Raw genomic sequence first — 18,004 nt, forward strand, 5'->3', positions numbered from 1 at the left:
AATGTGATTTTTCTGGTGTTACATAGGCTACAAATTGAGTTAGATTCATTCTGTAGTACTGAGGCGGGGTAATGAGAGTCCTGACAAGAGCAGATGCTGTCACTTTAAGTGGTTTCTGAGAATTAAAGCAAGTAGCTTTGAGGCTTAGACACCTGCAGAGAGGAAAACAAAATTATTTTAGAAAATGAGGTATATTTTACAGAATAAGCCATTATTTAAACAACTAAGAATATGTTTGAACTCATATAATCTCTCATTGAAAAAACATACTCCTTATCCTGATTAGAAGGAGAATACCTTAACTTCAGTACTCTGACTAAAACCCAGCTTACTTTATTTATCTATTTAAACTGCAAAGTGTCTTTTATTATGTAAAAAATCCAGTACAAGACAAAAACCAGACCCAGCCTTTATTAGTGCTTTCAGAAATGAGACAGGGTGTTTAAAAGTGTATCAATGAAAAATAAAATAATGTCAGTTTAAATGCACTTGGTATTTGGGATTTTTTGGTTAAAATTCTACCTGCATATTGCCAGAAAATTATGATAGCTCATTTTCTTCTAGTTATATTCTCTTTCTACTGTGAAATTTAAGCATTTGTGTTACCTCTGCTTTTGACCCACTGATCACACAGAAGGGTACATTAAATGAGACATTACAAGAATGAAGGAAAAATAGTTCCAGTATTTTAGGATGAATTTCTGAGAAGTTTATCTGGGAAAAAATCTTGCAAGTCTAATAGTAAACATATGCTACTAGTGAACAGCTTCCAGGCTGCAGATCCATTGAGCATAAATCAGTTACAAATCTCTGTTGCAGAGCTCTAATCGAGGCAGCAGCATTTGTGACCTATTCTGTCAACAAGAATTCCAGCACCATAGTTGCTCAAGTTCAGAACTTGCTTATATACCATGAACTGCAAATTATTTTGATGGCAATTGCATATGTGAGGTTAGTATTTGGCCACATGATAAGCATGTGGAACACATAGAAATTATATAAATTATAGAAATAGCATAATACTGTGAATATACTGGAGTACTTATCAGTCAATTTTATATTGACATTTGATTTTATGCATCTGTTTCAAAGAATGCTTATGGGAACTTTGGAAAAAAATCCACCTACGTTCTCAAAAGTTCCACTAAGGATTGGTAATGGCTAACATCAATTTATTTTGCCCTAAACCACAATAGTCCTATATCATTTATCATTTATTCTTTTTGTTTATTGTTGCCTTTGCAGACAGTTTTTAAATTTGATAATTTCCTGTGCTATAACACCTTTTTTTTTTTTTTTGGTTCTGCAGTTCTGTGCAACTCTTGGAACCACACCTTGCTGCTCCTTTGACAAACTGTTAGAACTGGGTCCTATTTGTAAGTCTTTGCTGCTTCTTTCTAAAATTGCAGATAGCAGTTTAAGCCACACTGAGTCATTTCCAGGACATTGTGCAGTGTCAGTGTTCCAATTCAATAAAGCTACTTATAGATGAGACCTTCAATTACAGTTTTATTTCTAATATTAGTCAAGCAGCAAATGTGCATTCTCAGACTCTTAAAAAGTATAGAGGACATTGCCTCAAGGGTTTTTTCCTGGGGCAGTCATATTTTGAAACACTGTCAGTTAAAAATTACTGTAAATGCTTCAGTTTGTAACATTTTTCTTCAAGCCCTTCTACCTGCAAGTGCATCTATAGCAATGGTGAATATCAGGAGAAAGTTGAACTCCCATTCTCCTCTGCACCAAGTGTTTTGTTTCTGCGTGGTTCTAACAACTATGAAAAGTAGGGAAATATGCACCAAAAATCCACATGTATTCTTAATCCTTACTCTCCCCTTCCTGATTTTCTTCATCTTTCAAGAAAATAGAACAAGTGCCAGGGTGTTTAATGCAGTGATTGAGTCATGGACTCGTCGTAAGTATTTCTGTGTGATGGTTTGTTTTTTCAAGCTTTGATCTGCAGCAGGGTTTGGTCAAAAGCACATGCTTGCTGGCTGATGAAAATGCAAAGTACACCATATCTATTCAAGTGTACATTTAGAACAGGAAATTTACAGCTATAAGCAATTGGAAGCAGCTTCATAGAAACTGCATTTGATGCTCTGGTAATTCATTCAGTGGGGTTTAAAACTTTGGGGCATGTGTGGTGGTCACTTGGTCTGTGAGGTTTCTTGCTCTTCAGCACAAACCCCAGAGACTCAGTTTCTCTCAGTCCTCCTTTCCAAACAGGTTTCTAGTAGTCTGCTGAGCAGCTACTGATTATTTTGCTGTTTGAGTTATTCCTATAGATCTGACCTAATAAAACAGTGACACCAATACTTTTAGGTATAGCAGCCAATCATGTGTGTTTCACCTCAATGATTCCCTGTTTGTGCAGCAGAGATGAGAAGGATTTCACACCACTGAAATCAGAAGTCTCGTGCTAGCTTTTCTGCCTAATTTTCCTCTTAGTATACATGAGCATATTTAAAAATAATTAATCAGTAGAACTTTCAACATGTTTTCAAATAAACCTCAGTTGTGGATTTTGTGAATAATATTGTATTAGCTTTTCACAGACTTTTACGCAAAAGGAAAATGTAGTTCACAAGAATGAAAATTTCAGCTTGAACTTGGTGCCCAAATGCAGATCTCAATGGATATACCTCTGTATGTGGAAATAACAATCAGAATTGTCTGGTGACCAGTGTAAAAATGTTATGTGGGCTTTAGCCATCAACTCATAGACCAGAATTGTTACCAAATGCATTAATACTGTGATCTAGAATAGAATGTGAATACTAAATTACAGAGAATACATGAGCTGCTCATATGACAAAATATTTCTGCAGAAACCATTCAGTCACTAATCAAAACTAGCACTTTCTTAACACTTCAGTGCTTGCTTTTGCAGAAGTATCTCCATCCTTGTAATAAATAGTTTGCTGCTGGCAGTTCAAAAGCATGTGCATGCATATATATCAATATGTAAAGAATATTGTATAGAGACGTGTTTGTGATTCATGAGTTAGAAGTGGGGAGCACAGCTAATATTCTAGCTCTTCTGGCTAAAGTAGTTGTATTACCATAGAAATTATAGCTAAATCTCTAGATACATCTTTTTTTAAAGTGTATTTTTTAATGGTTCTTGAATCAAAATCACATAGTATTTTGTGCTGCTTAATATTAGTAAGATAAGACATGATGATCCTTGTGAGTCCCTTCCAACTCAGTATATTCTATGATTCTATGACTTTGTTCCAGGAGAAGTGGGATGGAAAAATAATTTGTTATGTATACATCTTTATATATAAATGAAAACCCAGATGGTAGAAACATTTAATCTCTTAATTTAATTTTAAATTGGGAAAATAATGACATCAAAGAAAAACCTCTCAGGCACTTGGTTTCATGCAAATTAATGGGGCTTTTTAATCTGCTGTTTAATTTATTTCCCCTTCAATTATTTTTTTAGGTAATAAGGAAAATATCTGGATGCATATTGATGCAGCCTACGCTGGGAGTGCATTCATCTGCCCTGAATTCAGGCATCTTTTAAATGGAGTGGAGGTGAATGGTGTTTTTTCTCTAGAAACCTGCTAAAACCTTGCTCTTTCATAGAATTTGTTTGTTGTTTATGCATCCAAGATTAATGGCTCTTCCAGAATCTCCAAGTAAGCTGCACCTCAAATCCCTGTACATTCTATTACGTTACTTAAGTTTATATAATTTTTACTGGTTTATACTGGAATATGCAAGTTACCCCACTATGTAGAAGTTTCTCATTCAGAACAGCAAATAGTAGTGAATCAACAAAGTGTCTTGCAAAATAGAAAAGTGGAACTTTTTCCCAAATAACCCAAATGACACATTTATAGAAGCCTAATTCTACCTTACATGCACACACAAAATTATTCTAAAAAAAAAGTTATGTCTTATTATGTCTGATTTTTTTCTTGCATCCTGAAAGTTATCTAGGATATAGCCAGTAGCTCTATCTCAAACAGACAGGGTTTAATAACCAAGAGAGCTAAATGAAATATTCCCCCAACAGCACTCCTGTTCCTTTTTCCTCCCCTTGCTGAGCAACTTGGCATTCAGTTGCTTAGATAAGAATACTTCAATTTCCTGCTGCTCCCCTCAGACAGTCAGATAAGTCCTTGTCTTCCACGTCAGTAGAGAAAATATTACTGTTTGGTAAAGCCAGAAGTTTAAACACAGCACTGATAGGCAGTGACTAATGAAGAAGAAGAGGGAAAAGCCCCTCACAAATAAAGCATTTCTTTCTGTCTCTTTTTTATCAGCAAAAGAAGCTTGTTGTAATTTCCTGTGTGGGAATATTTTTTAAATTATTGTTATTGGTTCCCAAAGGAAATGAAACAGCGTCCCTTGTCTGAGCCAGCATTTGTCACAGGAGTAAATATTTAACAACCATGAATATGTTTCCTACCTTACCTAGTACAGGGTGATAGCTAGATAGATATATAGATAGATAGACAGATAATCTTCTCTTATTAGAGTAATTGTTAATTGTTTACAGGTGACAGGGAAGGTTATGAGAAGCAAATGAGAACAGAAGAGTGCTATAACGTGCTGCCAGGCCCCTATCTCTCTTTTTTAAGGCTGATGAGTTCTGCCTTTGTTAAAACAGAAAACATGGATGAAGCCTTTCCCACATGATGTCCATCTTACCTACCTGGGTTTCTTCTGACACCACGCCTAAACATATCTCAAGTAAACTGGGCCTGGCACATTGTCTATAAACATGTATTGCCAGTCCTTATCTTTGGTGGCATTTCTTTTGACTCTAGATGAAAAATTTCATTTCTACTGAAATAAAATACCCTATCAGTAAAAAAAACCCCAAAAAACCAAAAAAAACCAAAACCCCAAACATTTCCTAGTCAGTTGTAATTTTTTGAATGAATGTGATGTGCAGATTCTGAATTAAATAAATCATTTGTCTCTGTATATTTGAATTTTGTGTTTATATGTTTAATGCTCTTGAAAATAGAAAGCTTATTGGAAGATGTGATATGAACCACCAGTGAATGTTTCTGAGTATACAGATTTATTTATTTTTTTAGTTTACAATGAGATATGTACTTTTCTGTAATATATATATCTAAAAAGTATACAAATGCTCAAAATGTTGATAATACTAATAGCCTAACTGCACACCTAACATGAATTCCATTCCCAAAATGAATGAAGATTTAACTAAAACAGTTACTAACTAAGGTGGCATTAGTATGAACATAATAAAGACCAAATTCAGTAATACATTTGTAGTTAAAGTGTACAGAGACAATTTGACAGAGTTTGCACATGGATCCTTTTCTCTTTCATAATTCTCTTTCATAATTCTGTTTTTATTTATCCACTTTCAGTTTGCAGATTCTTTTAACTTTAATCCTCACAAATGGCTCCTAGTGAATTTTGACTGCTCTGCTATGTGGTAAGTATTACAGTAAAAGGAAACATTGCAAGGGAAAAAAATCACATGCTATTAGTCTGCCTTTCTACCAGTAAACATTTATTTATATTTCTCTGTTGAAATGAGGAGCACGGAATAGCTTCAAGTCTTGTAAATTATTTATAAAATTCCCTTGTTTCAAAAATATGAAATTTAGTTTCAAAAATTTGAAATTTAGAAATAGGCCTGAGCTCTGCATTATGTTTCAGAAAGAGAGAGAGAAGTCCCAAAAAGTCTGCAGATTCATACCTGCTCCATTTTGGGACTGTTTAAAACATAAAGGAAAAACTTAATTTAGGCATATCAGTGCAACGAACAATATGCTCAACAGAGCTTTTTGGTTTTCTTTTCCATAAATTTTTTTTTTGTTTAAGCTTCCGTCTTTTAAAAGGCTTTCTAAAAATGTTTGAGATTTGGCTGATGAAAAGCAGCTGATTTCAAAAGGGACTATTTATATAATTTTGTACTGACTTTCAATTTCCCCAGATGACAGCAGACGACATTTTGATATAAAAAGATGCCAAAATAGAAACCCATAGACATACTTTCAAACAAACCAAAGTATCATAGCAGTAATAATAGCATGGTTTTGTTAAAAACATTCCAAAATAGATGATCCTATTGTGTCCCAAACTAGATGTTTACCAGCATCACAACTAATGATACTTTTTAGCAAAACAGCTATTCGGTAAATGCAGACTATTTATCAAAATAAATGAAAACATTAATTTCAGTGATAATGGAACAAAATTTGCAAAAATGAGAAAAAGGAAGGAAAAACTGAATGCTAAAAAGAAGACTCCAAAACATCATGCAGAGATAGGTCACCTTATTTAAAAGAAGAATAAATGTGTGACAGCAGTCGCTGAGTTGCTTTTGGTTAACCTTTGGCTCTTTTAATATCCCAAGCAAAGATGACTTTTCAGGTGATAATATAACACTTTTTATGTAAATATTTTAACTGATATAGGCATTTCAAATATTCCAAGCCATAGTGGTCTTTTTTTTTTCCTTTCCTTAGTGTAAATGGTTTACATTTTGACCCTACTTCATCAGTAGTGGCATCAGTGTGATTAACCCAACATTCCAGTTTATAAGTACCTCATAACATGCTGTGTCTCTGTATTTGGAAATAGGAAGACAATAAAACAAACTCCTTTGCTAGTTTCTCCCATCTTTTTCTCATTAGTCAAAGACATTGTTAAAAAAAATAGCCACCTGCAAATAAGACAATACACTATCATTCTCTTCAGTGTTTGTAGAACAATTAGGGGCCAGAGTCTAGTCCCTAAAGTTTAATTTCTCATTAATTCTGCTTTCCCTGAAAACCCTGTGGAACTATGTTAAAAGTGTTTTACCTGGCTTTTCAGGAAAACAAGGAGGTATATCCAATCCCACTGTGAGTTCCATCTCAGGTGATTTTAGCTTCTTCCTAGCAAAGCTTCGACTTCAGACTTAGGAAAGTATTTGTCTCCATTTTGTTTCTTGCTGTTTTTTCCTTTTTTTTTTTTTTTTTTTGGTTCTCTTTTGGTTTTTGTTTGTTTGTTTTAGGGGTTTTGTTTTGTTTTTTAAATAAGGCATTGCATAAAATGTTTGTTTTCATAGATAGGAAGATTCCATTACAAGGAATCTCAAGAGACTTTACAACATCTCCTTACCCAAAGTGAAAGTTTCACAACCACAGCCATACAAACTTCATTTCAGCAAGGCATTTATGTATAGATGTCATTCACTTAATAAAGAATGAAATGTACACAAACTCTTTGACTTGAAGCCAAATGCATTGTCCAGCTAACTCTTAAGACCTATGTCCAAAATTTACCTCTCTTACCAACTAAAAAGGTGAAATTTGAAAAGAAAGGATGAAGGAACATGGTGAGAAAAAGTAATTGTGAAGGATACATAGTCCTCTTAGGATCCATGGGAAGTATTAAGCATGATGTTGTGGTGATATGGAAAGACTTCAGTAAACACTGAACATCATTTCAGAATGAAAGTAATCTGAGTTCCTTTGATGGGCAGGCTTCTAAATAACCCAGGCTCCTCAGCACTTTCCCCAGTAAACACATTTCTTTTTGCTGCAATCTGATTAAGATAATTTAGCAGTTAGATCTGTAATGTAATTATTTAACTACTCAGTGCAATATGTGGCACTGATATAATTTTGGATTTGGGGGCAATTTCATTATAAACCTTTTGTAAAATTTTCTCAGACTTCTTGATGTACAGAAAAAAGCAGTCAATTTCCTAGAAAAAGAAATTCAATATAGCCATTCCAAGAAGTGTATATTTTCTGTATGAAATGCTAGAGTCGTTTAGAGACTTTGCCCTGAAACTACCAGTCAGTTTTGCCTGACTTGTTCAATTGCTACTCTGGAATATTATAAAATGGGAAGTGTCTTCATTCAGAGAGTGTGAAAATAATAACCTTTCAAAGTCTTGGTATTCTTGGTTTTTTATTACTCTTCTCAGGGCTTAAGTGTTAACTTTTGGTTGGGAAGGTGTTTTAGTATTTGGAAGGAAGGTGCTTACAAGAAATGCTTATCTGTAGATCATAAGAGCACAGAATGGCTCAGGTTGGAAGGGAACTTAAAAGATCATCTAGGTCCAGCCAAGTGTATAGTTTCAAAGCCATGTATCTCTCTCTGTTTCAGTCTCTCTAATACTGCTTAGCCTGTTAACTGTCTGGTAATTCAGCCCCCTGCTGCAACAGGTAAAATCAACCTGGGCACACTTTGTGCAGGTACCAGCCTTTTCTCCAGTAGAAGTATCTGGACATCCATTGCAAACTGCCACCTGTACTGATGTACCTTCCTTACCAGTTCTGTCTGGGTTTGAGCAGCAGTCTTCTCAGGGGCTGTCTCAGTAGACACACTGGGTTTCACTCTGAGGTGAGTGCCCACCATTATGGCAGAGACCTACAGCACTCAGCCCTCTGGTGTGGACCTCCTGAGCACTCAGCACTTACCTGAGGTGTGGAACTGCTTGCAAATTGCACCACCCTTCCTGCATTCCCTGCCTATGTGAACTGCCACACAAACTGCCATGGCACATCCTTCTGACGTGATCCTTCATTTGGCCAGGGGTATTTGCAAAGAAAGTTAAGAACACCACTCCTGTCACAGAATCACAGAATATGCCAAGTTGGAAGGGACCCACAAGGATCATCGAGTCCAACCCTTAGCCCTGCACAGGACCATCCCAAGAGTCACACCATGTGCCCGAGAGTATCATCTAAATGCTCCCTGACCTCTTTCAGTTTTAGCGCTGTGGCCACTTCCCTGGGGAGCCTGTTTCAGGACCCAACCACCTTCTGGGGAAAGAACCTTTTTCTAATATCCAACCTAAACCTACCCTAAAACAACTTTGGGCCATTCCCTCATGTGCTGTTACTGGTCAGCAGAGAGAAAAGATCAGTGCCTGCCCCTCCTCTTCCCCTCACAAGGAAGTTCTAGACTGCCATGAGGTCTCCCCTCAGTCTACTCCAGGCTGAACAGACCAAGTGATCTCAGCTGCTCCTCATACGGCTTTCCCTTAAGGCCCTTCACCATCCTTGTTGCCCTCCTTTGGATACTTTCTAGTAGCTTAATATCTGTCTTATATTGTGGTGCCCAAAACTGCACACAATATTCAAGGTGAGGCCACACCAGTGCAGAGCAGAGCAGGACAATCCCCTCTCTCGACCAGCTGGCGATGCTTTACCTGATGCCCCCCAGGACATGGTTGGCCCTCCTGGCTGCCAGGGCACTGCTGACTCATATTCAACTTGCAATCAACCAGGACCCCCAGGTCCCTTTCCATGGCACTGCTTTCCAGCATCTCATTCCCCAGTCTGAAGGAACATCTGGGGTTGCCCCATGCCAGGTGTGGAATCCAGCACTTTTCCTTGTTGTACTTCATATGGTTGATGATTGCCCAGCCCTCTGATTTGTTAAGGTCTCTCTGCAAGACCTCAACAGCTCTTCCCAGTTTTGTATCATCTGCAGACTTGCTTAGTATCCCTTCCAGTCCTGTGTCCAAGTCATTTATGAAGATGTTGAAGAGCACAGGGCCCAAGATGGAGCCCTGTGGAACCCTGCTAGTGACAGGTTGCCAGTCTGATGTCACCCCATTCACTATTACCCTCTGTGCTTGACCCGTGAGCCAATTGCACAACTACCACATGATGTGCTTGTCCAGTTCTTTTTCCTGTCTGAGATAGGTGCATCCTGTCAGGTGTCAGTGGACCAGGTGTTGAGTAGATCATCCCATTTTTGGTCAAAAACTACAGAATTTTTCCGATTACACCAACCTCAAAGCCACTCATTGACCTGATGGATCTGCCTATTCCCATCAATATTATTCCTCGTTACTGGAAGAATTGAGGAAACTTCACTACCTGTGGTCCTGATCCCTCTACAATTGTCTCAGGGCCCCGAAATCTCTTTTGATTGCCCTTGGACTTCTCTTTGTTATTTCACTGCTGCCAGTTCAAACAACCAATGGCAGACAGTAATCAGAGGGCATTACTAAACTGGAGAGTTTGCCAGTAATGTCCCTTGTCCAGACCACACAAGCACTTACTGCAAAGTTTAAATACATAGGGCAAAATCTAGGCATGGTGTATAGAGGTGCAACTCATGTGGTTCGTACACATTAATGTCCAGGCTTTGGATTTATTTTAGTAATCCTTTTAGATAGTTTTTCATGGTTGCCAGATTAAGACCTGTGAAATCTCCTTTTAAAAAAGCAGTGACATCACCAAGGAAGTACGAGATGGCAGCATTTTTATGTCTTCTAAGCTAGATGTTCCTGCAGAGTAGTTATCTGTTCCACTGTTAAACAGAGAAGAAATTAAGCTGTCACAAAACAACTAAGTACATTGCTTGTAACTTGTATTAGTTGCATACAGAATGAGCTACTGAAATATGAATATATCAAAGTAATCAAACATATCAAATAAACTACAGTAGAACAACTTAAGGTTTGTTAAAAATATTTACCCTAATTGAACCTGCTTTCAGTTAATAGTTCCTTCCTTCTCTCCACAGGACATTTCCAGCACACAAATAAGTTATTAATTGTTTTTACTGAGAGCATTCTGGAAGTTTGTTGCTATTTTTCATGTGCATAAGCTTACTTATCTTCAGCTGTGTACTTTCCATACCTAAAGGAAAGCACTTTGCTGTTAACCTTGGTACTTCCCTGGCCATTAGTCATAGAGAGGCTTTTTGTTTGTTTGAATAAGAGGTTTTATGACCACAGCCTAGATGTGAATGAGAGCTGGGAGTGTGTACTGTCCTGTGTATTTATAAATACACCGAAAAATATTGGAAATTAGATTTTTCTGTAGAAATTTACAATTTTACATTTAAACATTAAAACTCAGGAAAAAAAAAGGTTTGGACTTTGGTCATTTAGAGTATTCCCATGTTGATACAACTTTTGCTTACTTTGTAATATATTTATAGGCCTAATAAAATGATGTAGCAGTCTTTCCCTTTTTCAATTTATGGTTTCTTCTTCTTCTGCCTCTATAAACCGCAACATTTGTGGAGGTGAGTCAGTCTTACACAGCGTGAAGCATGGAACGAGAAAAATCGTGTTATTAACCATTGCAAAACATAGCTTATTCTCTCTAAAAGGGACACACTGGCTTTTGAACCTCAGTCCAGTCACACCACCCCCTAGCTGGCAATAGTAAGGTATGCTTCTCAGTGTTACATCGTGCTGTAGCATGTCTGTCAGTAATTGTGTATTGGATCCAGCTAAGGGCAGGGTGGTACAAGAGGGAAATCTGAGTCTGGACCGGGTGGCTTGTCCCTCCCAGTGGCTGCAGCATGGAGACACAGCAGTCAGCATCCACAAAGCCTCCCCGCGGCTGTGCATGGTGTTTAGGAAGCAACAGCTCTTCCCACGCAGCTTTGTACTGCAGTAATTTCAAGACAACTTCTGTTGACTGCAAACATTAACATTGCTTCAGCTAGTCTCACATTCTGGTGTGAGTGTCTATCACCATAAAAAGATCCTCTATGTCTGTTTCTTGTCTGTTTTTAAATATGCAGTCGTGCAGTCATGCTGCCCGTTCCTGCTGAGCTTTACACTTAACTACTTGTAAGTACAGAACTGATATGACTGTGAAAAAGCACTGAAAATGGCACAGGCTGTGCTCAGGAAATATGCCAGTTTAAACACATTCAATTTACTTCACTTCTTGTGGAAATATAATCCCTTAAATTTCTATTCTTAAATTTCTCAATTTGATTTCTTTCTTTTTTTTTATACAGGGTGAAAAAAAGATCAGATTTAATAGGTGCCTTTAAATTAGAACCTCTTTACCTGCAGCATCACCATCGGGAGTCTGGTAATTTTACAGTTAAATGAGATTATTATTATTATTTTGTTTGCACACTGATATTTAATGGAAAAAAAAGGACTTAAGATGAAAACTGAAATTCTTAAAACAACCTAAGTTGTTTAGGAGCCTATTTCCATTTTCTGAGTGCCTGAGGGAGTTAAGCTTATTAAAGTGCAAGTATTTGTCTAATGAGATTTTAGTTAGTTAAAAACAATAGAAGGAAAGTAATTTTATAAAGTAATTTTATAAAAATATTATTTTTTTTGTATTGGGATTTCCCCAGTTCCAGACTTACCACTGATTCTTTATAGGAGCGTTGAGAAAATTCTTTATGATCTTTTGGCTGTCAGATAAACATATGACTGGGTGCTGTGTATCGAGTTCCTTAACCTGCCTTCCCCAACATATCGTTCTCCAGAATGGTTTCAGGATCTGATTTGGTTTTAGAGTTGCTAAAGTGTATGACATTTTTCTTAGCTATTTGTGTAATCTCTGATTCAAATTTTTCAAAAATCCATGTAAGGAGCAAAAACTCACAGAAGCCACAAAGAAGACGCTGTCTCTGCTATATTTTTGAGTGATAGCTTTCTGTGGCATTATCTTGTAGCTCTCATGTTCTTGCACTGGCTGTAGAGAAAAGCAGTAAGAGCAGACTGTCTGTCTTGAACAAAATGCTCATGAAAGCTCTTCACAAAATGCTCACAAAGAACTTATGAATCTTAGGCTCTGTACAAAGCTCCTTAATGGATTAGTGCTGCACCTGCACATACCTCGCAACTGCAGAGTGATATTTGCCATCTTGAAGCCCATTTTTACACATTTGGTTATTAACTGAATAATTGTGAAGAAGGTCACAGCAGTGCAGTGTCAATGTGGTGGAAGTTCTCTCATAACTTTCTCAAGAGGGTGAATCATATGTGGATGCTCTTACCATGTACTCGATCTCCTATTTTTCCTGGAATTGCTGGTGCTGATCTGTGTTCAGAAGTGTATTCTGAGTACTTTTATGTTCTCTCTGTTATGGCTGTGAACTCCTTGACATTTAAATCAATACCATCCAGAATTCCACCATTCACTAAAAAGCCCTAGGAAAAACGGATTCCCGTGCCTTAATCCTAAACTGGCATAAATCTTGCCTTTTATTCCTTTCATCCATTTCTAAGCAATGCAGGTTCACCCTCTAAAGGCTAGAATTGTTAAGAAAAAAGTACGTACTTTTTTTTTGCCTTTTTAAATGAAAAATACAAGTTACAGCAAATACATTTAAGGCACAAGCTTTTACTTTACATACATTAAAAATATTTCTCTTCAGGAGAAAAAAAAATCCAACCTTAACTAAAGTGAAAATATGTTCTTGGGACAACTGATAGTGCTGATACAAGAGCCTTCAGCCTTCCCCAAGTTAAATAACACCAGAAAGTTAAATAACACTTTCTTAAAAGTAGGTGCTATTAGTAAGGCCACCTAGTTGACCTGAAAACTTTATCACCCCAGTTATATAAAAAGTTGTTCAGCCTTCATCTTGCCTTCAGAAGCAGTGAGAGCATGTTATATGATCTGACATAATGATTTCAAAGAGAGCAGCTGATTAATAGCAATCTAGTAATGCTAATTTTTTTCTATTCTCTATTCTCATTTAGTATCAATTTTTGCAAAGAGTTGGACAACACTTTTCAAATGCAAATGCCTCTAGTTAAACTTCCAACCGACACTTATGCCTTGAATAAACATAGTCAAATTTGCTACGAATTTACTACACAAAGGTGCTACACTCCCTATTGATCCCTGTGTGATTTATGAGATGTCAGCACTCCTGGAAGTATGATTTGTCTAATGGAGGGTCTTATTTTCTGAGTATGTCTCAGGTCTGAGAATTCCTATCATGGTTTACAAAGCAAATGAAGTAGTATTTTTGAATTCACTTATCTCTCACTCAGGAATTTAAATGAGCAGAAAAATATCTCTATCTGTGAGCAATTACTCTTAATAACCATATGGCAATTATACGTGTCCCCAAGGGGAAAGTCTTTATTTTGTCATTAATTATAATTTTATGTGATTTGCATCATCACACCAGGAAGATTATACTAGCTTGTCTGACAGCCCAGGATATAGGTCAAATCCTAATGGCAGTGTTAGAAGAATGCAGCTTTATACTTCATTGTGAACACCACATGTGCTCCCACAATGCAATTCCTCCTGCTTAAATACAGATGTAAGACTAAGGCTCATAATCAAGGAATCAAGGACTAAGCATTGATTACATTCTGCTTCACAGCTTGTGAAAGGCGTTGTTGTGCATCATTAGACATAGCCCCTTGCAGGAGCGTAGGATTATTTATCTGTCACCAGTTGCTTTCCTCTCTTTGCTACTAGTCTTGCAGCTTTCAAACAGAAATGGCTGCTACAATGCAGAAGAATATGAATGTTATCAGTTTACCTCATTACTAAGCTGAGACAACCACATTCATTTCCTGAAGTCCGGGAACAGGTTTGTTGGTTGTTGTGTGGGTTTGTTTTCTTTTACCATCTGGAAACCAACACAGTAACAGGTTAAAGAATCCAATGACTATCTGTTATGGAGAAAGAAGGACCATGTTTTTTCCTATGTTTTGGCTGCATAGATGAGAGAACATCAGCAAGAGAGCTTGTAACACAGGAAATAGTCCTTTTTTTTCTGGTTTTTTTTTATTATCTCCTAGGAAACATAAAGTCTGAAAATTATGTAAATGACATAGACTGGTCAAATTCAGAAGCTACAGTTCTATATAGTACCTTGCAGTTCACAATTCGAGGAGCACTTAGAATTTTCCCTAGGAATTTAACTACCTACTTTCCCATGAAGCTTATACTCCACTGCAGAGTAATAAAGCAGAATAAGGAAGCTAAGCAGATGTTTCCTAAAGAAATGCTTTAAATTTTACATCTGTTAAATTTCTGTCACTGACTTACAGCAAGTAACTAACCATGTTATAATTTCCTTTACTATGAAATCAGTTTAATTACCTTATTACAATAAAAGGTAGATGTGTCTTGACACTGTGTGTTTATATAAAGGATAATTAATAATGCCCTCTACTTGCCTCCCTGGACTGCTCTGTGGCTTGGTCAATCTGTGTTTGTAATGCGCTCTCACTACAACAGATGAAAAGCCATAAAAAGTACGAAATAATACTGTCCAAGCAGGAAGAGGTCAAATTCTGAGTCAGTTTTTCCAGTCACTTATTAGACATGCTGAAGAATCAGCAACAAATACATGTATGAGTATAAAAGGTAGTTAGAAGTGGATTATTTTAAGAAGTGTTACCAGTTCACTAGGGTAAAGATGACATTTCACAGCAGAGAATGAGTGATGAAGTAAGTTTGGGGATTCTGCAAATTGTTTTCTGTACAAGAAGAAAATAAAAATAGTATTTGGTCTGTCATCTCCACAGCATCTGCAATATAAAAGAAAGGAAAACTCTGTTTCTTCTCTAAAAGGGCTTAATTTGTTAGTGGCATATTCTGACTAGCTAAGGAATGAAGGTTATTACAAGCACCTTAATTTAGCATGCTGCCAACTATCCTACTAGTTATTTAGTGGTCCTGTTGATACCGATGATGCTGAAATTTGTAGTGGATGTAAACTATAGCTAAGACACAGCTTTTTAATTAACATTAGAATGATTGAAGGCTTTGGCTATTGTGATGATGCAACGTGAACATTTTTCCTTTGATTTCTAGGTCTTGTAACAGATTATCGGGTAAGTACAGCATCAGTGTAATAATTAATACTATTACTTGTATATACTGGTATTTTCATGACTTTTATTTTCCATTACTATCATAAATCTCAAAATTTATGTTTCTTTCCAAGAAGGATGCAGCTTGTTAAATTTTCAACATTCCTCATACTGAAATTTTAAACTCTGTTTTTTGAAAAACAGATTGTTTAAAGGCAGAAATTGTCTTCATGTGCAATATCTCAAGGTTCAGGCAGTAGAAAGAAATGTCTTAAAGTTGTGGTTTTTTTTTTTTTCTTAACATAGTGAATATCACAATTTAAAAACAAAATTAAAAGCATATGCATTTTAATCCTTAACCCATGGAAGCACTGTTGCTTTGAAATGGAAAATGGGCCTGCCGTTATAGATGCTAACCCCACAACTGCAAACAAAGCAATGTAACAAGCTTCTAAGATACTTATTTTTCTAAAGCCTTTGAGGAGAATTCAGAATGCACAAATGAAATTTGATTTGCCATGTGACCCTTCCATTCTGACACCATGGCATTAAAACAGGCATAGATATTTCTACTGTTATTTGACCCACCTCTAAGAACTGCCTGTGGCAACGTGGTTCACTTCAAAGCCGCTACAGAATGTAGTTTCTGCTGTCACACTGCAATGGTGGCTCCTAACACGGGTGCCCTCTCTTCTCGTTGGTTGCAGCACTGGCAAATCCCCCTGGGCAGGAGGTTCCGCTCCCTGAAGCTTTGGTTCGTGCTGAGGATGTACGGGGTCAAGGGGCTGCAGGAGCACATCCGCAAGGTGATTTGCTTTCTTGAGTAACTTGTGGTGGGAAGGCAAAGGAAAGCGAACTGGCTGGCTGCCTGTCTCCTTTCCATGACTTCTGTACACATCAGAAAGCACAGGCAATGGTCTGAGGCAGCTCAGTTCAACAGCCGGGGCTGCTTGTTTGCCCCATCTAAGGTCACAATTCCATATCATGGCAGGGTCAAAGCTGTCATCCATTTTATGTTAATCTTTAGGGAAGACAAGTCTAGGAATTTGGAATTTCTGCAATATGGGACCATAGTTCCCTTGTGATTAAGCCGGAGCACACTCATGGTTTTATTGTGGAAACACGTGTATATTCATTACTTCTTTATCTTATTAATGTGCATGCATTGATAGCATATCATAGATTATGATTAAGGGATATGGTGACTTATTTGGCATGTCTACTGCTGCTGCTGCTTTTTTCCTGTTTAAAATGCATATTTTATTAAAAAAAAGAATGTGTACAATTTACAGTTTGTTAACATTGTTATAAGTACTAAGTTTATTCTTGATGTAAAAAGAAGGGGTTTTTAATCACTAAAAGAAACATCTGGCGCCAGTCTAAATTATATATATACTTCCTCTGTAGCAGTAAAGTCAAATTCAAGCATACCTTTCATCTTTATGAAGTTTAGGGAAACTTCTAGTTAGAGGAGATCCATGACTTGGCTCTAAATATTTACAAAAATATCCATTAGCTAAAGGTCTGGTCTAGCATACCAATGTCCCTGCAGACACAAATTTAGTACTACATATTGGAATACTAAGCAGAAGAATTCCTAAAAAAAGACTTTTTCTGCTCTTGTAAAATCACTGTGAGGAAGTCTCTTTTGACTTGGAAAGGTTCTGGGATGGAGGGTACTCTCTTTGCTTATTATTTTAATCACATTATAATTTTCAACGGACTCTCCAAATATCAAAATTAGATTTTTATTGTTAATGAGGCTTTCAGAAATAAATTTTGGCAGCTATGGAATCCTGATGTACAGTCATCCTTATGTCAATCTGATATGTATCCTCCTGATGAAAAATTGATATGAGGTTGGTTATCACATTATTTTTCTATCATTACCATTCCCGGTGGGATTCTCCCTCAGGTTAGATTTCTGAAGACTGCATTTATTTCAGTATGTTACCAAGTTTTTAAGTAGGGCTAAATCTCTCACTGGGAAAATGGGCTTGGAAGCCTCATATCAATTGCATGGCCTTCTGGTTTCCACAGATCAGTATTTACATTCAACAAATTCCCTCTTTCCATGTCTCTCAGATATTTCTCTGACTGTCCAGCCATATAATCACAGCTGAAGACCAAGTTTTGATATTTGAACAATACAGTTCAGGAAGGTTAAGCAAATGAATCTTTTCTTAAAAATATTGACTCCAAAATAAAACCTTATTTGTGAAGGTAATTTAGATAACTAGATTTCCAAGGGCTTGTAGAACTGAGTGTGTATGTTTTATATTTCATTAAGAACTACATTGTTCTCCATTGTAGATATTAAAATAAGTTATGATAATTAAGTGCAGAATTTGGCTTACTGTATACGTCTTCAAACTGGAATCATTAATTTCTCCTCACCCCCTCCTTATTCCCCCCAATGAATGCTGGTTTGACTCAGTGGGATCCAGAGCATCTTTTTAAAAAAACCCCAGTAATTTCTATCTCCAGCAA

The 18,004-nt window shown here is 36.8% G+C and overlaps 1 protein-coding gene across 3 annotated transcripts in view; it reads left to right on the forward strand.

Moving 5' to 3' along the window:
- DDC (dopa decarboxylase) overlaps positions 1-18,004 on the forward strand; it is a 71,427-nt gene that overhangs the window by 39,909 nt on the left and 13,514 nt on the right. For all 3 annotated transcript variants that reach the window (XM_064660532.1, XM_064660526.1, XM_064660517.1), the window contains exons 7-12: positions 1,310-1,376; positions 3,455-3,549; positions 5,370-5,437; positions 11,722-11,798; positions 15,516-15,535; positions 16,222-16,320. In XM_064660532.1, the coding sequence (XP_064516602.1) occupies positions 1,310-1,376; positions 3,455-3,549; positions 5,370-5,437; positions 11,722-11,798; positions 15,516-15,535; positions 16,222-16,320 (426 nt within the window). The remainder of the gene's footprint in view (positions 1-1,309; positions 1,377-3,454; positions 3,550-5,369; positions 5,438-11,721; positions 11,799-15,515; positions 15,536-16,221; positions 16,321-18,004) is intronic.

This window comes from Pseudopipra pipra, chromosome 1 (genome assembly GCF_036250125.1).
Source record: "Pseudopipra pipra isolate bDixPip1 chromosome 1, bDixPip1.hap1, whole genome shotgun sequence".
In the NCBI taxonomy this organism is placed as follows: Eukaryota; Metazoa; Chordata; class Aves; order Passeriformes; family Pipridae; genus Pseudopipra; species Pseudopipra pipra.